The sequence below is a fragment of the Scyliorhinus torazame genome, chromosome 5, assembly GCF_047496885.1.
Source record: "Scyliorhinus torazame isolate Kashiwa2021f chromosome 5, sScyTor2.1, whole genome shotgun sequence".
Lineage (NCBI taxonomy): Eukaryota > Metazoa > Chordata > Chondrichthyes > Carcharhiniformes > Scyliorhinidae > Scyliorhinus > Scyliorhinus torazame.
Window position 1 is genome coordinate 287470977 of NC_092711.1, and position 22018 is coordinate 287492994.

Sequence of the window (22018 nt, forward strand, 5' to 3'; positions counted from 1 at the left end):
GCCACCCCCCTGTTTTTCGCATCTAGCCCCGAATGGAACACCTGCCCCACCCATCCTTTGCGTAGTCTAACCTGGTCTATAAGTTTCAAGTGCGTCTCTTGTAACATAACCACGTCTGCCTTAAGTTTCTTAAGGTGTGCGAGTACTCGTGCCCTCTTTATCGGTCCATTCAGCCCTCTCACATTCCACGTGATCAACCGGGTTCGGGGGCTTTTTACCCCCCCCCCCTTGTCGATTAGCCATCCCCTCTTTCCAGCTCCTCACCCGGTTCCCACGCAGCTGTGTCCCCCCCCAGGCGGCGCCCCCCCGCCCACCCCACCCCATTCCGGCTCCCCCCTCTCCCCAGCAGCAGCAACCCAGTAACTCCTCCCTCCCCCCCCCCCCCCCCCCCCGCTAGATCCCCCACTAGCGTAGTTACACCCCCCATGTTGCTCCCAGAAGTCAGCAAACTCTGGCCGACCTCTGCTTCCCCCCGTGACCTCGGCTCGCACCGTGCGACGCCCCCTCCTTCCTGCTTCCCTATTCCCGCCATGATTATCATAGCGCGGGAACAAAGCCCGCGCTTCCCTTTTGGCCCCGCCCCCCATGGCCAACGCCCCATCTCCTCCACCTCCCTTCCTCCCTCCACCACCACCTGTGGAAGAGAGAAAAGTTACCGCATCGCAGGATTAATAACATAAAACTCATCTTTCCCCCCCTTTTTCCCCCTCTTCGCCCCCCCATACTCGCCCCACCACTTTGTTTCAAACGTTCTTTTTTAATAACCCACTTATTCCAGTTTTTGTTCCACAATAAAAGTCCACGCCTCATCGGCCGTCTCAAAGTAGTGGTGCCTCCCTTGATATGTGACCCACAGTCTTGCCGGTTGCAGCATTCCAAATTTTATCTTCTTTTTGTGAAGCACCGCCTTGGCCCGATTAAAGCTCGCCCTCCTTCTCGCCACCCCCACACTCCAGTCTTGATATACGCGGATCACCGCGTTCTCCCACCTACTGCTCCGAGTTTTCTTTGCCCACCTAAGGACCATCTCTTTGTCCTTAAAACGGAGGAATCTCACCACTATGGCACTGGGAATTTCTCCTGCTCTCGGTCCTCGCGCCATCACTCGGTATGCTCCCTCCACCTCCAGCGGACCCGCCGGGGCCTCCGCTCCCATTAACGAGTGCAGCATCGTGCTCACATATGCCCCGACGTCTGCTCCTTCTGCACCTTCAGGAAGACCAAGAATCCTTAAATTATTCCTCCTCGCGTTATTCTCCAGCACCTCCAATCTTTCCACACATCGTTTATGGTGTGCCTCGTGCATCTCCGTCTTCACCACCAGGCCCTGTATATCGTCCTCGTTCTCGGCAGCCTTTGCCTTCACGACCCGAAGCTCCCGCTACTGGGTCTTTTGCTCATCCTTTAGCCCTTCGATCGCCTGTAATATCGGGGCCAACAGCTCCTTCTTCATTTCCTTTTTAAGTTCTTCCACGCAGCGCTTCAAGAACTCGTGTTGTTCAGGGCCCCATGTTAAACTGCCACCTTCCGTCGCCATCTTGGTTCTTGTTTGCCTTCTTTGCCGCTGCTCCAAAGGATCCACTGCAATCTGGCCACTTCCCTCTCCTTTTTCCATCCGTTTCCAGGGGGGATTCCCTTCTGGTTTACCGCACAGTGCTTCTAGCCGTTAAAATTGCCGTTGGGGCTCTTATTAAGAGCCCAAAAGTCCGTTCCACCGGGAGCTGCCGAAACGTGCGACTTAGCTGGTCATCGCCGCACCCGGAAGACGGCGCCGAATAAATCTTGGCAACAGTCTTGGAGGAAGTCTGTTTAATTGGCTATGTGGCAACCGGTGGGTTGGCCTGTGTGTGTATTTCTGAATGTGTTTGTGTGTACCGCTTGGGCTTGGGCCTGGGTTTGTGCCATGGCAATTTACCATGAATAATCCACCCGGAACGTGTACACCACATAGACAGTCACCCGAGGCTGCAGTTAAATCTGCACCCCTGGTACTGTGAGGTGGCAGTGCTATCCACTTTGCCACCTTACTGCCCAGAAGAGGGGGACAAGGAAATTTGTTTCCCTTGTTGTTTGAGTTGGCCATTGAGCCACTGCCAATTGCCTTGTGAGTCTCTTGTTCAGGCCGATGACCTCTTGTATGTAAGGGACCCAGGGAAAGTGATGGGTGATATGAGGATATTGGAAAGGTTTGGTTCTTTTTCGGGGTACATGTTGAACATTGGGAACACTGAGTATTTTGTGGTTGGTCCCTTGATGGGGAGAGCTGGGTGAAGGGGCTGCCTTTTCACTGTGCCGGGACTAGCTTTCGTTATCTGTGGGTCTAGGTGGAGCGGGACTGGGTGCAGCTTCACAAGATGAACTTCACTAATTTTGCTGATTGGGTGGAGCAGGCCTTGGTGGGGTGGATATGTTCAGGTGCATGATTGGGTCTGGCGAACTTCTCAACATTCCCGGTGGCGCCGCCGTCCACTTTGCTGGAGAGAATTGTTTTGTGTCAGGGGTCGGAGGAGGGCAGCATGTCCGAGATATATAGGGGTGGGGGGGAATCAGGGCTAGGTGGGAGGAGTTGGGTCCCATTTTAGAGGAGGAGTTGTGGAGTGAGTTTCTCCGCAGGGTGAATGCGCGAGGTTAAGTTTGATACAACTAAGGGCAGCACGGTGGCCTAGTGGTTAGCACAGCTGCCTCACGGCACTGAGGTCCCAGGTTTGATCCCGGCTCTGGGTCACTGTCCGTGTGGAGTTTGCACATTCACCCGTGTCTGCGTGGGTTTCGACCCCACAACCCAAAAAATTTGCAGAGTAGGTGGATTAGTCACACTAAATTGACCCTTAATTGGACAAAATAAATGGGTAATCTAAATTTTTTTTTTTTTTAAAGTTTGATACAACTCAATGTGGTGCTTAGGGCACATCTCATCGAGGCCAGAATGAGTTGTTTCTTCTAGGAGGTTGAGGATTGGTGTGAGGAGTGTTGGAGGGGGTCTGCGAACCATGCGTTCATGTTATGGTCCTGCCCCAAGTGGTAGATTTTTGGGGGCCTTTTTTTAACATCATAGCGGCAATTTTAAATATGGATTTGGAGCCCTGCCTGTTGGTTGCAATATTTGGAGTGTTTGACCAGCCGGTGTTGAGGACAGGTTGATGGCAGATGCAGGTAGCACGCCCAGTGCTGCAGCATGGCTGGGTGACTTGGTGGAGCTTTTTGCATCTCAAGAAGGTTAAGTTCACGATGAGGGGCGCGATTGATGGGTTCTATCGCAGATGACACCCGTTTATATTGCATTTCAAGGATCTGGTCACTGTTAGCTGTTGTGGGGGGATATTCTATTGGGGGGGGGGAAGTTATAATTGTTGCGAGGGGTTGTTGTTGTTTGGTATGGTTTGCTGAGGTTGTTGATGCATCCTTTAGTGTTTGGCTGTTACTTATGCCGAAAGTGTTTAAAAACTCAATAAAAATTTATTTTTAAAAAGATTTGAATTATAGGGCTACATTCAAAGCGTTGATATTTTGTGGTGCATAATGTCATCTCTGTTATAGTAGTGCTTAGCCCTTGTGCTCCGATATTGGTTGCCACTTGTCGAGATAAATGAACATGGTTTAATTTGTATCAAAAACATTTAAATTATTGTCGAATTGTGGATTGTTCTTTACCAAATGGTTCCTTATCCTGTTTCTATTCTTGTGGAATAAATATTACCAAAGTGTTTTGATTTGTTGCCTCACTATTTCCTCTGTTTTCTATTTTGAATCTTTTGAAATAATGAATTCAATCATTCTGCAAACATTGCTGTGCAGCAATGACAGTGAGAATACATGGGTACTCAGTTCATTAATTATATTTTTGCAGATCAGTTTAGTATTTAAATATTCTCTGACACAGGTTCGGGGAAATCGCAGATCTTTTCGATACTGATAGGAAATCGTGAATGGATGAAGAGGAACGGTCTCCATATCAGTAACGATGTGGACAGTTGCATGGCAGAACATGAAAGCCGGGGACACACAGCAATACTGGTCTCTGTGGATGGTAGGAACATGAGCAGTTTCTTACTTCAATCAGAAGTAGTCTACCTTGGAATGGAAACGGATGGTGAATGTGTGTGGAAATTTAGTGCGGAAAGGTTGTGTTTGGCTGTGAAACTGTAGGTGGTCAAATGGCTTGTTTCTGCTTTTTCGACTTGCACAGGACTAAATGTCCTGGGCGGCAAGGGAGCACAGTGGGTAGCACTGTTGCTTCACAGCGCCAGGGTCCTAGGTTCGATTCCCGGCTTGAGTCACTGTCTGTGCGGAATCTGCATGTTTTCCCCGTGTCTGCTTGGGTTTCCTCCGGGTGCTCTAGTTTCCTCCCACAAGTCCCGAAAGACGTGCTGTTAGGTCATTTGGACATTCTGAATTCTCCCTCTTGTGTACCCGAACTGGCGCCGGAATGTGGCGATGAGGGGCTTTTCACTGTAACTTCATTGCAGTGTTAATGTAAGCCTTCGTGTGACAATGCTGATTATCATTATTATTATTATTATTATTATTATTAAACGCCACTTGGCAAGGTAATAGATCTCTGCTGAACTATGTCCCCAACAAGTCTTGGGTGTAAATTTTCAATTTGCCACCCTGGTGCTAAAATGGCAATTCTATCAGTTGTCAACTTGAAATTATAGGATTGCAAAGGATAAATGGCACAGAAAAGGCCATTTGGCCCAACCCGTCCATGTCGGTGTTTATGCTCCACTCAAGCCTCCTATTGTTTCTCATCTAAAGCTACTTTTCCTTTCTCCCTCAAATACTTGTCGAACTTCCCCTTAAATGCATCTACACCGGGCATTTTCAAAGTCAGGGGCGTGACCCGCGGGTGGGTTGCGGGGCGGGTGTCGGGGGGGTTGCTGAGCTGTCTGTCACGGCGCTCCTGATTGCGCAAATTCGCATGCAAGTGCTGCAGCAGCCGGCTTTTAACAATGCCGGCTGCGAGCGGCCTTCAAAAAGGCCGCGACCATATAAAAATAAAAATGTGGCCGCACCCCGCATGTGTGCCTGCTCATCAGTGTGCATGCGCAGAGTTTTGCGAATTTGTAAATTCTTTGTAATCTTCCTGCCTGAAGAGAGGCAGAGAGCAGGTCACGCCCCCCAAACGTTGACATCATGTGCTTTGGGCGCGATTTGTCAGCAAACAAGGTAAGAGAAATTGGTGGGCCACGAAGGTCGGCCGGCGTGGGCCGCGAGTTTGGCCGGCCTGCGTAGGCCGCTTAGGTTGGCTGGCCTGCGTGGGCCACGAAGGTCGGCCGGTTGGTAAAAATGGCTCCCTGTCAACAACTCCCTGTGGCAGTAAGTTTCACATTCTTACCACTCATTGGGTAACAGTGTTTCTTCTGAATTTCCTTTTGGATTTCTTGGTGACTGTTATATTGATGACCTCTAGTTATGCTCATCCCCATCAGAGGAAACATTCTCTCCATATCAACTCTATCAAAACTTCTCATAACCTTAAGGACTTCTATTAGGCCATACTTGAACCACCTTATTTTAAGAGACCCAGCCTGTCAATGTTTCCTTGTATGTATGCCAACGCATTTAGATAATGCCTTTAACATAGAAAAACACCCAGGTTCTTCACAGAGGTGAAGCCGGTGTCATGAGCGCTGAACTTTACCAGACATCCCTTAAATTAAAGTCATATAAATAGATAGCTCTGAAAAGAAGGTGTGGAATTCCTGATAAACATCTCAGTTTTGAGGAGTGCCGATGTGACTTCAGGTTACAATGGAGATGAGAGTTAAGAAGGATTAGAAAATCAAACGGAAATCCATTGAGGTGCTTGTTGCAACTTTAAGTGCCTTTCACAGAAACTTGACAGGACAAAAGAAAAAGGCTGCTACTGAGAAGCAGGCTGAAGTGAATTTCAAATTTCCCAGGGATAGAGTCATAGTTTTGCAGCACAGAAAGAGGTCCTTCGGCCCATCATGTCTGCACTGGCCATCAAGCACCTATCCATCTAATCCCATTTTCCAGTACTTGTACGCTATGGTGTTTCAAGTGCCAGTCGAAATGTTTCTTTTTTTAATATACAAATACAATAAATACATAAATTAGGAATGCCGGACTAGCACAGCGAGCGAAATAAGTCAACGTTTCAATCACGTTTACAATTGTAATGTCAGGCTTTATAATTAAACCTCACCTCCCTCCTTCCACGCAGCCCACCAGAGTTTATTTCACTATTCTGTTTGCTTTTGTTTGTTTTTGTTGAACAACAGGGGTACTGTGTGGAATGATAGCAATTGCAGATGCTGTAAAGCCAGAAGCAGATTTGGCTGTCTACACACTGAACAGTATGGGACTGGAAGTGGTTCTTATGACTGGAGACAACAGTAAAACAGCCAGGACCATTGCTGCTCAAGTGAGTCGAAGCCAGATATATTTTTTAGGGTTTTTCTTTCCACCTCAAGTGGTGCTGATAAGTGTTGATAGGCCTTTAGGACCTTGTCCGAGATTGCTAGTTAACTATGGGAACATCATTGACTGGCCCAACTCTGCCCTTATCTGGCACGTTAACTGATTAACCCATTTTTTGAGATCAGCATATTGTCTGACTTCTATTTGCCATATCTAACAACCAGAATCAACTGCTCAGCCAGTTAAGAGCATGGCAGCCAATTTTGCTCAGGAAAGCAGTTGTGGCCCACAAGATAGGGAATTCAGTGATTAAGTCCTCGTAAGTCATCTTCCCTTTCAAACAACTGATTATTAGTGGCATTAGCATCGTGCTTGGTATGTTTTTTGAAAGGGGGGGTGGCGGGAGGAAGAATGGGAAAAATGACAGAACTGCGTGAATGGGGTGGCACGCTTATTTTGTAAAATGTGTGAAGGATGATTGCCATAACTTGATTTATTGGCTGCATTGTCAGGTTGGCATCACCAAGGTGTTTGCCGAAGTCCTACCCTCGCATAAAGTAGCGAAAGTGGAACAGTTGCAGAAGCAAGGGAAGATTGTGGCAATGGTGGGCGATGGTGTGAATGACTCCCCGGCATTGGCAATGGCTGACGTTGGAATTGCCATTGGTACAGGCACTGACGTAGCCATTGAAGCAGCTGATGTTGTTTTGATTCGGGTAAGAGCGTCAACATTTATGATTGTCTCTTGGCTTTCTTCATTTGGATTTCCCTGATTGTTTCACCTGTTCAGGTGACTATGCTGTACTGATTTCACCGAAATTGTTTACTTACAGCTGTCTATTTATCATCGTTAGTTACTTATAGTATTTCATACATTCGGGAAGATTGTACAGTCACCAGTTGTCCTTCAGATGGATAGTGAGTTTGAATGATATGCAGGGGACTGTCTGAGTTCATACCTGTTGGTGACGAAAGGAAAATTTGTCACCTCCCTTCACTGTTGAGGTGATTGTTTTAAACTGTCAGTGCTTTACTTTCCGGGAGTGACAAAAGACACACATTTCTCAAAGAGAAAATCAATTTCAGAAGTGCAATGGAAATGTTTGAGAGTAGACTTGTGCTGACCGACAAAAGAATGAGGAAGAATGAAAAATGTCTGTCTTGAGTAACAGACATTGAGTCATATGAACATCGTGAATACGAAGATACATATGTTAATGAAGAATCGAAGTGAAGTAAAAGAAATAATATGTATTGCCATCAACAGCTGGATGTTCTGAGAGCTTTGTAGTGGACAGTTTACAGTTCTTGCTGCAGGATCTCTACAATACAGGAATGCCTCCTCCCTGCCTGCCTGCTTCAGCTTTGCTTTCAGGCTATCTCATCCTCTCAGGATAATGAGTATTTAGCAGTGCTGGAGGACCTATGCCACCTAGTGGTGTGATTGAATTCTGTGATTAGCAGCAAGAGAGGAATTTGGGGAAATGATTGAAGGCATGGTTGAAAAAGTACCTTTTTTGAGAAGGGATATATTGGAAAGTGACTTAGCAGGAAGCTCCAGAGTATAGGGCCAAGACGGCTGAAGGCTCAGCCACTAGAGTTGAAATGGAAAGGTAGACAATGCTTAAAGATTGAGGACATGAACCGATGGAGGATGCAGATGCCAAGTTGAACAAGGCTGCAGAGTAATTTGTAACTAAAAATCAAGCTTTTGGAATTAACTTTGTTAAGGAGCAGCGAGCGAATGATAGTTGACGAGTGCAGGAATGATAGAAGAATGGAATTTGGTAAGCAAATAGGAACTGGGTTTATGTAGGATCAACCATGGGAGGCTAGTAAAACGTGCATTAGAGAAGGCAATTGTAAATGTGATAGGTTGTAGCAATGGAAATGAGTGATGATGCCTTGGTAATCAGAGTTTGATTGAAAGATCTGAATTCTGAGAAGAGGTTTCCTTTGCAAAGAATATTTCCTGTGCTGTACTGTTCTTTGTTGATACTGTTAGATTGTCGTTAAAAGCACAGCTGGCTGATGAATGTCCTTTTGGAAATGGAACCAGCTGTCTTTACCTAATCTGACCGATATGCGACTCCACTCCAGTCTGACACCAATGCCTTTGACTCTTAACTGCCCTCACATGTGGCCTAGCAAGACACTCAGTTTCATCAAACCCCAACAGAGATCTGCTTTCTTGTGGCAATTTGAGAAGGATTTGATGTGCCTTGCTAACAATGTCCATGTCAGAAGAATAGATTTTAATAACGGAATTAAGTGAACCTCAAGCCCCGTTCTCCAGTCCAGTTATGCTTTTGTTGGTTGAGAGCAGCACAGGGTCGTCTGGCAGTGATTTTACCAGCTGATTGGCAGCCTGATAAGAATTGCTGCTGTGGCACATTTGAAAATGGTGCACAAAGACAGCATTGCAGAACCAAACAGAACATGAAATTTTACCACATACATTCACAGATAACTATCAAGTGTGGCAAGCACACTAGTAATATTTTCTATCTTTATTCTTCTCTGTTCCACAGAATGATCTCCTTGATGTAGTGGCAAGTATTCATTTGTCCAAAAAGACCGTCCAGCGAATTCGGATAAATTTTGTGTTTGCTTTAATATATAATATTGTTGGCATTCCCATCGCTGCTGGTAAGTGTCATGTGTTCAGTTTTTTAAAAAGTTTCTGATTAGTGTGTGTACAAAATAAAAACAGGTGGACACACAATGTTTCTGCTTTTTTGTCTGCTTAGTGGAGGATTTGCAATGGTCAAATTTTTTTTATAACAAATTATATTCCATGAGGGAGTGGGGACTCAATAACTTCCTGGTTGCAGAGAGAGATTTCCTTTTGTCATTCTTTATTTTATGTGCACTTGAATCATGCTGTGTCAATCAACCTTTGTCTGAAAGTGATGGCCTTGAACCTCTGCATAGTGGAAGTCAGCCAGAGTCCCATGGGAGGTGGGAGGGGGCTGTACTATAGTTGCAAAAGAGGTAGAAGTGATTTGAATTTTTCCAAATTTTCTTGGGTAACCATTGTAGTAAGACTGTCAGAACTCCTCCCCCCCCCCGTAACAAAATAACGCAAAGTCACCCTGAGCAAGATATATACCTGGCAAGATGGTATATGTACATAGCTTTATACACTCAAACAATCTCTCGTCCCGTCCCCCCCGCGGGTTGCTGCTGCTGCTGACCAACCTTCCTCTAACGCTCCGCGAGATATTCTAGGAACGGTTGCCACCGCCTGTAGAACCCCTGCGCAGACCCTCTCAAAGCAAACTTAATCCTCTCCAATTTTATGAACCCCGCCATGTCGTTTATCCAGGCCTCCAGGCTAGGGGGCTTTGCCTCCTTCCACAATAGCAAGACCCTTCGCCGGGCTACTAGAGACGCAAAGGCCAGAATGCCGGCCTCTTTCGCCTCCTGTACTCCCGGCTCATCCACTACTCCAAATATTGCTAGCCCCCATCTTGGCTTGACCCGGACTTTCACCACCTGGGATATTACTCCCGCCACTCCTCTCCAGTACCCCTCCAATGCCGGGCATGACCAAAACATGTGGACATGGTTCGCCGGGCTCCCTGAACATCTTTCATATCTATCCTCGACCCCAAAGAACCTACTCAGCCTCGCCCTCGTCAAATGCGCTCTGTGAACCACCTTAAATTGTATCAGACTGAGCCTGGCACACGAGGAGGAGGTATTAACCCTACCCAGGGCGTCAGCCCATAGCCCTTCCTCAATCTCCTTCCCCAGCTCCTCCTCCCATTTACCTTTCAACTCTTCTACTAGCGCTTCCCCCTCTTCTTTCATCTCTTGGTGTATTTCCGACACCTTGCCCTCCCCGTCCCATACCCCCGAGATCACCCTATCTTGAACTTCTTGTGCCGGGAGCAACGGAAATTCCCTCACCTGTCGCCTCACAAAAGCCCTCACCTGCATATATCTAAAGGCATTTTCCAGGGGTAACTCAAACTTCTCCTCCAGTGCCCCTAGGCTCGCAAATGTCCCGTCAATGAACAGGTCCCCCATTCTTCTAAACCCCGCCCGATGCCAGCCTTGGAACCCCCCGTCCATCTTCCCCGGGACAAACCGGTGGTTACCCCTGATCGGGGGCCACACCGATGCTCCCGTTGCACCCCTGTGCCTTCACAACTGGCCCCAGATCCTTAGTGTTGCCGCCACCACCGGGCCTGTGGTGTATTTTGTCGGCGAGCGCGGCAGCGGTGCCGTTACCAATGCCCCCAGGCTCGTTCCTTTACAGGACGCCATCTCCATCCTCTTCCATGCCGCTCCCTCTCCCTCCATGACCCACTTGCGGATCATCGCCACGTTTGCTGCCCAGTAGTAGCTCCCTAGGTTTGGCAAAGCCAACTCTCCTCGGTCCCTATTGCGTTCCAGGAACCCTCTCCTAACCCTCGGGGTCTTATTTGCCCACACAAACCCCATAATACTCCTACCTACTCTCTTGAAAAAGCCCTTGGTGATCACGATGGGGAGGCACTGAAACACAAACAAAAACCTCGGAAGGACCACCATTTTGACCGACTGCCCCCTACCCGCCAGCGAGAGCGGGAGCATGTCCCATCTTTTAAAATCCTCCTCCATTTGCTCCACCAACCTCGTCAAATTCAGTTTATGTAGGGCCCCCAACTCCTGGCTATCTGGATCCCCAGATACCGAAAACTCCTCTCCGCCCTCCTCAGCGGTAGGTCCCCTATCTCTCTTTCTTGGTCTCCTGCCTGTAATACAAAAAGCTCACTCTTCTCTACATTAAGCTTGTAGCCCGAGAACTCCCCAAACTCCTTCAGAGTCTGCATGACCTCCACCATCCCCTCCATTGGGTCCGCCATGTAGAGCAGCAGGTCATCCGCGTAGAGCGATACCCGATGCTCTTCTCCCCCGCGGACTATCCCCCTCCATTTATTAGACTCCCTAAGTGATATGGCCAAGGGTTTGATCGCCAATGCAAACAACAGGGGGGACAGGGGGCACCCCTGCCTCGTCCCTCGGTACAGCCGAAAGTACTCCGACCTCCGCCGGTTCGTCACTACACTCTCCACCGGGCGCTGTAAAGGAGCTTAACCCATATGATAAACCCTCCCCCGAACCCAAATCTGCGCAATACCTCCCAGAGGTACTCCCACTCCACTCGGTCAAAGGCTTTTTCCGCGTCCATAACTGCCACTAGCTCCGCCTCTCCCTCTTCCGATGTCATCATTATCACGTTTAAGAGCCGCCGCACATTGGTATTTAACTGCCTGCCCTTTATGAATCCCGTTTGGTCCTCATGAATCACCCCCGGGACACAGTCCTCAATCCTGGTGGCCAATACTTTTGCCAATAGCTTAGCATCCACATTGAGGAGCAAAATCGGCCTGTACGATCCACATTGCAGTGGATCCTTGTCTCGCTTTAGAATCAAGGAGATTATCGCCTCCAACATTGTCTGGGGCAGGGTTCCCTCCTCTCTTGCCTCGTTAAAGGTCCTCACTAGTAGCGGGGCCAGCAGGTCCACATATTTTCTATAGAACTCCACTGGGAACCCGTCCGGCCCCGGGGCCTTCCCCGCCTGCATGCTCCCCAAACCCTTACTCAACTCCTCCAACCCAATTGGTGCCCCCAAACCAACCGCCTCTTGCTCCTCCACCCTCGGGAACCTCAGTTGGTCCAGGAATCGTCTCATCCCCCCTTCCCCCCCCCGGGGGCTGGGATCTATACAGCTCTTCATAGAAGGCCATGAATACCTTATTTATTTTAGTTGCACTTCGAACCGTGGCTCCCCTTCCATCTTTGATTCCCCCTATTTCCCTCGCTGCCGCCCTCTTACGGAGCTGGTGCGCCAGCATCCGACTAGCCTTTTCCCCGTACTCGTAGGTCGCCCCCTGCGCCTTCCTCCACTGTGCCTCCGCCTTGCCCGTGGTCAGCAGGTCAAACTCCGTCTGGAGCCGTCGCCTTTCCCCAAGTAATCTTTCCTCCGGGGCCTCTGCGTATCTCCTGTCCACTCGCAAGATCTCCCCCATTAACCTCTCCCTTTCCATGCCCTCTGTCTTCTCCCTATGAGCCCTGATGGAGATCAGCTCTCCCCTGATCAGCGCCTTCAACGCCTCCCATACCACCCCCACTCGCACCTCCCCGTTGTCGTTGGCTTCCAAGTACCTTTCAATACACCCCCTCACCTTCCCACACACCACCTCATCAGCCAGCAGTCCCACATCCAGCCGCCACAGCAGGCGTTGGTCCCTCTCCTCTCCCAGCTCCAGTTCCATCCAGTGCGGGGCATGGTCCGAAACGGCTATAGCCGAATACTCCGTCCCCTCCACCCTCGGGATGAGCGCCCTACCCAGAACAAAGAAATCTATCCGGGAGTAGGCTTTGTGTACATGGGAGAAGAAAGAAAATTCCCTGGCCTGCGGCCTTGCAAACCTCCATGGGTCCACTCCCCCCACCTGGTCCATAAAACCCCTGAGCACCTTGGCCGCCGCCGGCCTCTTTCCCGTCCTTGATCTGGAGGTGTCCAGTGCTGGGTCCAGCACTGTATTGAAGTTCCCTCCCATTATCAGTCCTCCTACCTCCAGGTCCGGAATGCGCCCCAACATGCGCTTCATAAATCCAGCATCATCCCAGTTCGGGGCGTAGACTAGCCATCTCCTTTTCTGGGCCAGTCCCTTGTCTGCGTCTCCCTCACTCTCCAGTCCCCAACCGGGGGACCCTCGTCCCAACCACCTCTTCTGTGTCCCATTCTCTTTCAGCCAGTGCAGCAGCAACCCCCCCCCCCCCCCCCCCGCTAGATCCCCGTCTAGCTTTTTTGCTCCCCCCAAATCCCTCCCGTAAGTCAGCTGACCCCGGCTTCCCCCGCCATCCCTTTGACCCCCCCGTGTGGGAGTCTCCCAATCAATGTACATTCCTTCGTTCCCCTTCCCGCCTTTCTTGCCGCGCGCGGGAAAGAAAACCCGCGCTTTCCAGAGCCTGCCCCGCCCCCTATGGCGCAGCTCCTGTCGTGGCTTTGTCTCTCTCCCCCAGCCCATATAGCATTTCCTGCGCGTGGTTGACCCCCTATATACAACAACCATCATACTTCAACCCTCAAACACCCCCCTCCCACACAAACCCTCAATTCGAGTCCAACTTTTCAGTTTGTATAAAGGTCCACGCCTCTTTGGGCGTTTCGAAGTAGTGGTGTTGGCCATTATGCCGCGCTGGCTGCAACATTCCAAATTTCACTCCTTTCCAATGCAGCACCGCTTTGGCCCGGTTGAAACCCGCTCTCCGCTTAGCGACCTCCGTGCTCCAGTCCGGGTATATTCGGATCTCTGCATTGTCCCACTTGCTGCTCCGTTCCTTCTTGGCCCATTTCAGGACCCTCTCTCTGTCCGTAAACCGGTGAAATCTCACCACCATCGCCCTTGGCGGCTCATTTGCCTTAGGCTTCCTCGCCAGCACTCGGTGCGCCCCTTCCAGCTCCAGCAATCCCGGGGGGGCCTCCGCACCCATCAGCGTCCGATCATTGTGCCCGCATATGCCACGGCCTCGGCCCCCTCCACTCCTTCTGGGAGACCCAGGATCCTCAAATTGTTTCTCCTCGACCTGTTCTCCAGGTCGTCGAGTCTTCCCGCCCACGTCTTGTGCAGCGCCTCGTGCCGCTCCACTCTCACCGCCAGGCCCACAAGCTCGTCATCGTTCTCACTCACTTTTTCCTGGATCTCCTGGATCTTCACCTCTTGGGCTTTCTGGGTTGCTCCAAGTCCTTCAATTATTGCCAGCATAGGCGCCACCATCTCCTTGCGCAGCTCCTCGAAGCAGCACTTGATGAACTCCTGCATCTCCTCTTTGTCCGTGGGCGCCGCCATTTTGCTTTTTTTCTCTTTCTTCTCCCGCTGCTCCAGGGCCGCTTTTTTCGCCGTTTCGCTGCAGGTCCGGTCCATGCAGGTTAGTAGGGGACCTCTCTCCTTCCTTCCCCACGGGTTGTCTGTATCAAAAGTTCCGTTGGGGCTCTGTTAGCGAGCCCAAAAGTCCGTCTTCGCGGGAGCTGCTGAATCGTGCGGCTTAGCTCCGCATCGCCGCAACCGGAAGTCGCCATATGCTTTCTTTACCACCATTTCCACCTGTGCTGCCACTTTTAAGGATCTGTGGACATGCACACCCAGATCTCTTTGTGTCTCTATGCTCCTGATGGTTCTGCCATTTATTTTGTAGCTCCCACCTGAATTGGATCTACCAAAATGCATCATCTTGCATTTGTCCGGGTTAAATTCTATCTGCCATTTCTCCGCCCAATTTTGCAGCCTATCTATATCCTGTTGTATTTTCTGACAATCTTCATCACTATCCGCAACACAGCAATTTTAGTTTCATCCGCAAACTAGCTAAACAGAACAGCTGTGTTTTCTTCCAAGTCATTTATATATATATATATATATATATATATATATTTATATATATATATATATATATATATATATATATATATATAAGAGCAGAGGTCCCAGTACTGATCCCTGCGGAACACCACTAGTTACAGACCTCCATTCGGGGAAAAAAAACCTTCCTCTGCTATGCTCTGCCTTCTATGGCCAGCCAGTTCTGAATCCATCTAGCCAGTTCACCCGTGACCCCATGTGATTTAATCTTTTGCACCAGCCTGCCATGAGGACCTTGTCAAATGCTCTACTAAAGTGCATGTTGCATGGGGGTAGTATTTTGTGGTTTTATGGCCAGATCCCATCACCGGAGCTGGGTCCGTTGAATGTGGTAAAGGTGAAATGGGAGGGTGAATTGGGTCCTATTCTGGATGATGAGATGTAGACCGAGGCTCCTCGCAGGCTCAACTCCATGTCCTCTTCTGCAGGACTTAGTTTGACCCAATTAAAAGTGGTGCTCATCTGACTAAGTCAAGGACAAGTGGATTTTTTCTGCGGTGGAGGACAGGTGTGTGAGCATTGTTCTCCGGGGCCAGCTAACCACACTCGTATGTTTGTGGTCTTGTCGAAAATTAGTAAGCTTTTGGGTCTCTTTCTTCAACGCCACGTCAGAGATACTTAATGGCAAACTGGAACCATGTCCTATGGTGGCCATTTTCGGGATGTCAGTGCTGCAGGCTGGGGTGAAGGTTAATGTTCTCGCCTTTGTCTCATTAAAGTCCGGACGCGAGTTCTGCTGAGGTAGAGGTCTCCTACTCCACCCAGTGCCTTCGCCTGGTTGGGTGACCTCATGTCATTCCTACATTTGGCGACGGTCAAGTACACCACTCGGGGGTTGGTAGAAGGTTCTACCTAAGATGGCAAACATTCATTTACTTTTTCAAAGAGTTAGTCAGTTGTTAAGGAGTTTTTAGCTTAATGTTGGGGCGGGGGGGGGGGGGGGAGAGTTTGGTTGTGTTGATTGTGTCCTTTATGCATTGTAACCTGAAGCATCTGTTCTACATTACTCTGTTTATAATGAAAGAAATTTCAACAAAAATATTTCTTTAAAAATCAATTGCAGACTATTTGAGCACCTCAACATTTGAATACCCGAATGAAACTACTGCACTCAATAATCACTGCTGGGTATCTCATATGTTCCGTGTTAATTTTTCCTCCATTTGTGGACCACAAACATTTCGCTGGCCGCTGCCAATCATGGATTTTTTATTAATACACATGGGAATATGCCTGAGCTAATGAATACATCCCTATGCATTTGAAATCAGCAAAATATCTCTGGTACACACACATGTGATGTACTACACAAGTCCCTGTAATTTTGAACAATTATATTTGTGTGGAAAGGTAAAACAATTTCAATGTTACATGATGAGCAATGTATTTCAGGACAAGTATGATGATAGATGACAGAGTGACTACATTCTTTGCTTTTCAGGTGTCTTCTTACCTTTTGGACTGATATTACAACCGTGGATGGGATCTGCTGCGATGGCAGCATCGTCTGTTTCTGTGGTGTTTTCTTCTCTATTATTAAAGCTGTAAGTCTTTGCTCCTTTAATCAAATATTCTAGTGGGTAATTGGTCTGAGGGCTACTGATTTAGGAAGGGGAAGAAAATAACCAGACAACTCTGGTAACTCCTAATAGACAGTGGGTGGGTGTTGAATATGGGCAGCATTGGGCTGTCATATGAAGAGTAATAAGTTGAATGGTGCATCCATGCACAGCAAGAGCCTATATATGGAGGCTTCAGAAGAAAGTTTGGTGCATTTCATATTTGAATTCTGATGTTTTCATAATTCAGTAATTTCTTTTCCTTGGTGCTATTGTTTATGTGACCCACTTTTACAACAATGTAATCACCTTTTCTTTTGTCTTTTCAGTTACAAGAAACCCGATCCTGCCAGGTTAGAAAACAGAGCTCGGAATCACATGAAGCAGAAGTCTCTGTCTGACATCAGTGTGCACGTCGGTATGGGTGAAGCTAGGCGGGAGTCACCAAAGCTAAGCCTATTGGATCGAATAGTACACTACAGCCGAGCCTCCATTAACTCTCTCAGGTCTGAAAGGTGCTCCATGACCAACATCCCTCTACATGATCCAGACAAAAATAATCTCCTTTTGGGGAGAGATGAGGATGATGCAGTTTGAGCAAATTTCTGGTTGAATGCAGGAGATTTGCAAGATCTGTTCTCCCGACTACAGTGTCTTCTCAGCCTCTACATTTCACAAGTGTAGGACTCTCATGGAGGAGCGGAGGATGGGCAGATTTGTCTTTTACTATGAGCTAGTATACTTGATACACTACTGTACAATTGTAATTTATCTTTTTTTTTTCAAACTTTATTTTTTTAACCTTTTCTGCTTTTCAGGCTCCTGGCAATCTCACTTTCTGCACCCAGGAGGGAAAAGATGTTTCAAGTAACAGTCTCCTGATTTTTGTATCGTGCATGACTCATGAATCCCTATCCTCCATGATCAACAAGGAGGAATTCTGATGGGCATGGTGAATGTCAGTTTTTCTTGCTTTCACACACAACTCAATCTCCATCTAGAAGGCCAACTGGGAAACCTTTAATTTGCACCTTTTGAGGGCAGCAGGTTTTGAAACGGTGCCTATGGCACCCTTTCCTATTTAATAAGGACCAAATTCAACCTTTGAGCTGATTACTAACAGTTCCAAATTTCCATGTCCTTATATTTTTCTATTAATTAAAGGGTATTGCAATATGTAGGACAAGCCAAAGTGACCTCACAAATCATAGATTCTACAGTAATGGTTGAATCTGATAAACGGGTATGTGGTGTAATTAACCAAACATAGCAGACACACCATGTGATGGAGATGCTGTTCCACAAAGGCTGAGCAGTGAGTTCTGTTTGTTCTGGCAAGATCATACTTTTGCTGTGATCTTAAAATGGCACCTTTTCCAAACTATTATGCAGAAGAAACAATTTTACTTAGCAATTGAAAAAATGCTGGTTAGCATTTTTAATTGTATCTTGGGCTATGTGCAGCTCCACCATTTGTGTTTAAATGAACACTGAGTACAGCTGGTACTAAACACAGAAGCTGATCCTTTACAGCATTGTCCTTCTGTCCAACACCCCACGCTGTGTCTTTTTAAAAAAACTTCCTCATTGATGCCTGGATTTGTTTTTGTTTTTAAATTAGGAACTAGCCCATCTGCGTTGAATGAATTATTGCAGAGACTATTCATTGTACAACATTTTCCTCAACTGCTTTTAATGGGATTGGATTTGTTACTCTCCCCCTCCCAGCTGCTTCCTGAATCATCAAAGCAGAAGTGGCAGCTTAATTCTGGAGAGAAATCCAATGTTTGGATGGTACTTGTCACTAAGGGATGTGTTTTTTTTATTCCATTTTTTTGTGCACACTTAGTGCTGTAACTATATCATGGACTAAAGGTGCAATGTTGAAGTGTCTGTTGTATCAAATGAAGTACTTTATCTCTAGTTTTGCAGACAAAATGAAAAACTTTAAAAGTTTATTCCCAAAGGAATAAACTATTTCAGCTAATTAACAAGACCATAAAGTTAAAGATCTTGTAAGTTAAATGCTATTGTAAAATGAATGTGTCTCCCAATTGAATAATCAGGTCCATCCAGTCTTGTATATAAAATTGTGAGAGCTAAGATGTCATTGACGGTAGGACTTCACGAAAATCAGTTCGATCTGCATGAGTGTTATGCTGGCTAGATTGTAGGATCAAAGCACCTTTCATCTCATTGGTGCTTTGGTCTCACAACAAGGTTTGTAGGCCTTCAGTCAGTGTGAAGATCCAACCTGTGCACTAGGTTCTATGACAGTGGTTATTAATAATTTGGTTATTTCCCCATGGCTTTTATATGTTGTAACTTGGTCTGTCATTATACAAATGCGAGGTGTCAGTTATAAATAACACATTTACTTTGTCCTGGCAATATATTCCATTCATGGGTCCCCTGAGATATGCAATTGTTTCACTTCTAGATTTGTTCATTGATTTTCTTTTATCTTATCAAGTGTACCGCTGTCTTCCACATTTTGTTCTCCCTATTATACCATGCATACATTGATCTTTGGACACCCAACCACCTAGGAGTAAACACCTTTCCCCAGTATTTTTTCCTTTCTAAGGGTGCTGACATATTGGGATATAGAACTGGCAGCTGTTTGGTACCTCACTATGTGCATTTTCCTAAAATGTGAACCTAAACATTGTGTGCCAGGGCCAAATCAATTGAGCCTAGACCAACCAAGATTCACATCAACATTTATGTTCTGCAGCAAGGGCTGTAAAATAATGTTCAGGAGAAACGATCCTTACTGACCTTCTGTCCTGCATCCTGTGCTCAAGCTGAAGTGCTTGATAACTCTAAATAACATCTAGTTCCTCACAGATCAAGATTGAACCCAAGATCTAATTGATCTCTTGAACTCAAAACACAATAATAAATTTATCCACCGAGTTACCAGAGCAGAAATGTTGATGCTGGGCTGCAACTTATGCAAGAAATTATGAACTTCAGCAAAGTACCACCCGATTTTCAGCATTCTTTGTCTTTCAATAAGCTATAGATAATAATTGTTTATTTAAACCTTCATATGGTGACATTATGACAGTTAATAATTCTATATGAGTATATGAAAATGGCAACTTGCAACTGATACTAAAGCACTAGTTAATTATTTTTCTCGTAGAATGCTGAAATCTATATTTAAATCCACAATTTTATTTATAATGTTACAAATCAGTTCTACTCATTTAATATGTTAGCATCACATTCGAGGCATGGATGCAATGCTAATTGCTGCAATGCCAAAGTCAATAAGAATTGTCATTCTGTATTTAAAATCGTGATAGATGCTTTTCTGAAGGAGTTTCCGTTGATTTTGGGGAACCCATTTTCTTTTTCATCTTCTCATTATCGGGTAATTAGGTAAAAGGGAGAGATTCAGGAAAGGAAAACGTAAATTCCCAGCAAAGAAACAGATTAAAATCTATTTAGAAAATAATGCCAAATGACATTAATGGTTTTATACTTGCAAAATCTTTCTTCTTTTGGCTGAAATTATGTAAACTAAATTAGAAATTTGCGAAGTAGTAAAATGTTGGTGCTCATGTTCGCACTTCCCGATAATGCCTCATTAATTTTTGGTTAAAATTAGAGGACGTTTTTATTGCTGTAGTTTTTTTTTGTTTTAATGCAGAGATCCATCAATGATGTCTCCACAGGGCGACACGGTGGCCTAGTGGTTAGCACTGCTACTTCACGGCGCCGAGGACCCGTGGTTCGATCCCGGCCCCAGGTCACTATCCGTGTGGAGTTTTCACATTCTTCCCGTGTCTGCGTAGGTTTCACCCCTGCAATCCAAAGATGTGCAGAGTAGATGGATTGGCCAAGCTAAATTGCCCCTTAATTGGGAATTTAAAAAAAAAAATCAATGATGTATCCACAATAGCAATGCAGCTGATAATGTTCTATTGAGGATCTGCCATACTAACACTATTGTTGTCCTACTATTGACTCTATCAAAGCTTATATATCTATTTGCTATTATATTTTCAAGCAACTGAAGCTGAAACCTTGGATTGTTTCTTATCCCTCATTTGAACATTAGGTGATTGACCATTGGTACTTTATCAGAGACCACTTCATAAAATGATTGTCTGCCTCTGCTGTGGTATAACATGTAATTTCTTGGCAGAGGGCCTCGCCCCCCAATCTGCTCTCAAGAGCATGGAGGATTTTACCTATTAGTCAAGCAGGCAAACATTTTCAGCTACATCACATGTTACTTGGATGCTAAAATTTCCAATCTGCTGCACTTTGTATTCTTGGTCCCTGTCACAAGCCAAGAGCAGATACGGAAGGTTATGTTGCCAAAGTTAACTCATCTCTCTCGGAAAATAACTTCAGCACAACCTGCAACTGTCTCTTGGGGTCGACAGGATCTTTTCTGCCCCCTGTATTCTACTCAAAAGAGCTTTCCATTCACTTGTATCTTCTGTGAAGAAGGACTTCCTGATATTGGTTCTAAATTTGCCCTACCCACCTTTGAATTTATGCTCCTTTCCTCTTTAAAGACATACCTCAACGTATGCTCTGGGCTGCTAATCCAAGGCATTTTCTTATTTCTCTGCAGCATTGTCTCTCAAAGCTAAAGAGAGTACCTCCCTCAAAAGAGTATTCATGTATACATCAATGTATAGGGTATCTTTAAGTTGCTTACCTGCAGTAGTCAATCCTGAACCAATGTACTGTCTACTGGACAGCTTTTGACTTCATTTTTTGAAACTCGACACTTTATATAATTTTTCACTGAGGTTCAAAGTACAAATAAACCCATCACACTCCTCACCAAGAAGTTTACACAAATGTGAATGTAACAGAACTGATTCCAAATATTACTTCCCCACAATTTGAATTTTTTTTGTTGAATGTGTTCTTTGGACATATCACAATCAAAACTCTCCTAAGTACTGATCTGAGAAGGTTGCATCACATTGAATTGAGGTGGGAACGAATATTCACAAACAGGTACTTTGAACACAAGTTGTCCTGTTCCTGAATAGGATAAACCCATTTCTTAAGTTGCAATGTTATTGTCCTAAAATGAGTTTTATAAACATCTAATTATTCTGCAATTCAATTGGTATTATTATTGTTGAACTTATTTATATACTTAAACAATAAAGCTACGACTATCTCTGGGGGAGAAAACATGTGCCTTAAGTATAAGGTATGTTTTGAGTGTTTTTTTTTAAATAAGGGAAGTACTTAAAAAAAAATCTTGTCATTTTCCTGTACCCCATTATTATCCCTGGCCTTTTGAAATCTGAACTCCAAGCAGCAAGACTTTTTCATTATGCACTTGTACAGCATTGAGAAAATATGTTTGTTTTGGTAAAGTTAATGAAGGAATTGGATTGTGTTGCCCACAGGTATGGTGGGTCACCAATTGAACCAATTAAAAATGCCTTGTGTTGCCTTTGGGTCATGGACTGTAGTGCATTTATTGATGTATATTCTATTTTGGAGTCAACTGAGTCAATGTTTGTAAGGTAGCTGGTGCAGGAGCAGCTGAGGCTTGAGTAAGAGTAAAGAACTCATAGACAACATGTTTGGCATGAGTGCAACAATACCCATTGAAGGGAAATGGCTGTCTCAATGCTCCTTAGACTGCACTTACCAAAC

At 46.1% G+C, this 22018-nt stretch overlaps 1 protein-coding gene across 3 annotated transcripts in view; it reads left to right on the top strand.

The window, feature by feature from the left end:
* The window catches only part of LOC140421187 (copper-transporting ATPase 1-like), a 155345-nt gene extending 133529 nt beyond the window's left edge, over nt 1-21816 (top strand). For all 3 annotated transcript variants that reach the window (XM_072505690.1, XM_072505691.1, XM_072505692.1), the window contains 6 exons: nt 3881-4027; nt 6249-6391; nt 6900-7103; nt 8919-9036; nt 16252-16354; nt 16699-21816. In XM_072505690.1, the coding sequence (XP_072361791.1) occupies nt 3881-4027; nt 6249-6391; nt 6900-7103; nt 8919-9036; nt 16252-16354; nt 16699-16966 (983 nt within the window). In that variant the 3' untranslated portion in view covers nt 16967-21816. The remainder of the gene's footprint in view (nt 1-3880; nt 4028-6248; nt 6392-6899; nt 7104-8918; nt 9037-16251; nt 16355-16698) is intronic.
* Nucleotides 21817-22018: the final 202 nt, after the last annotated feature.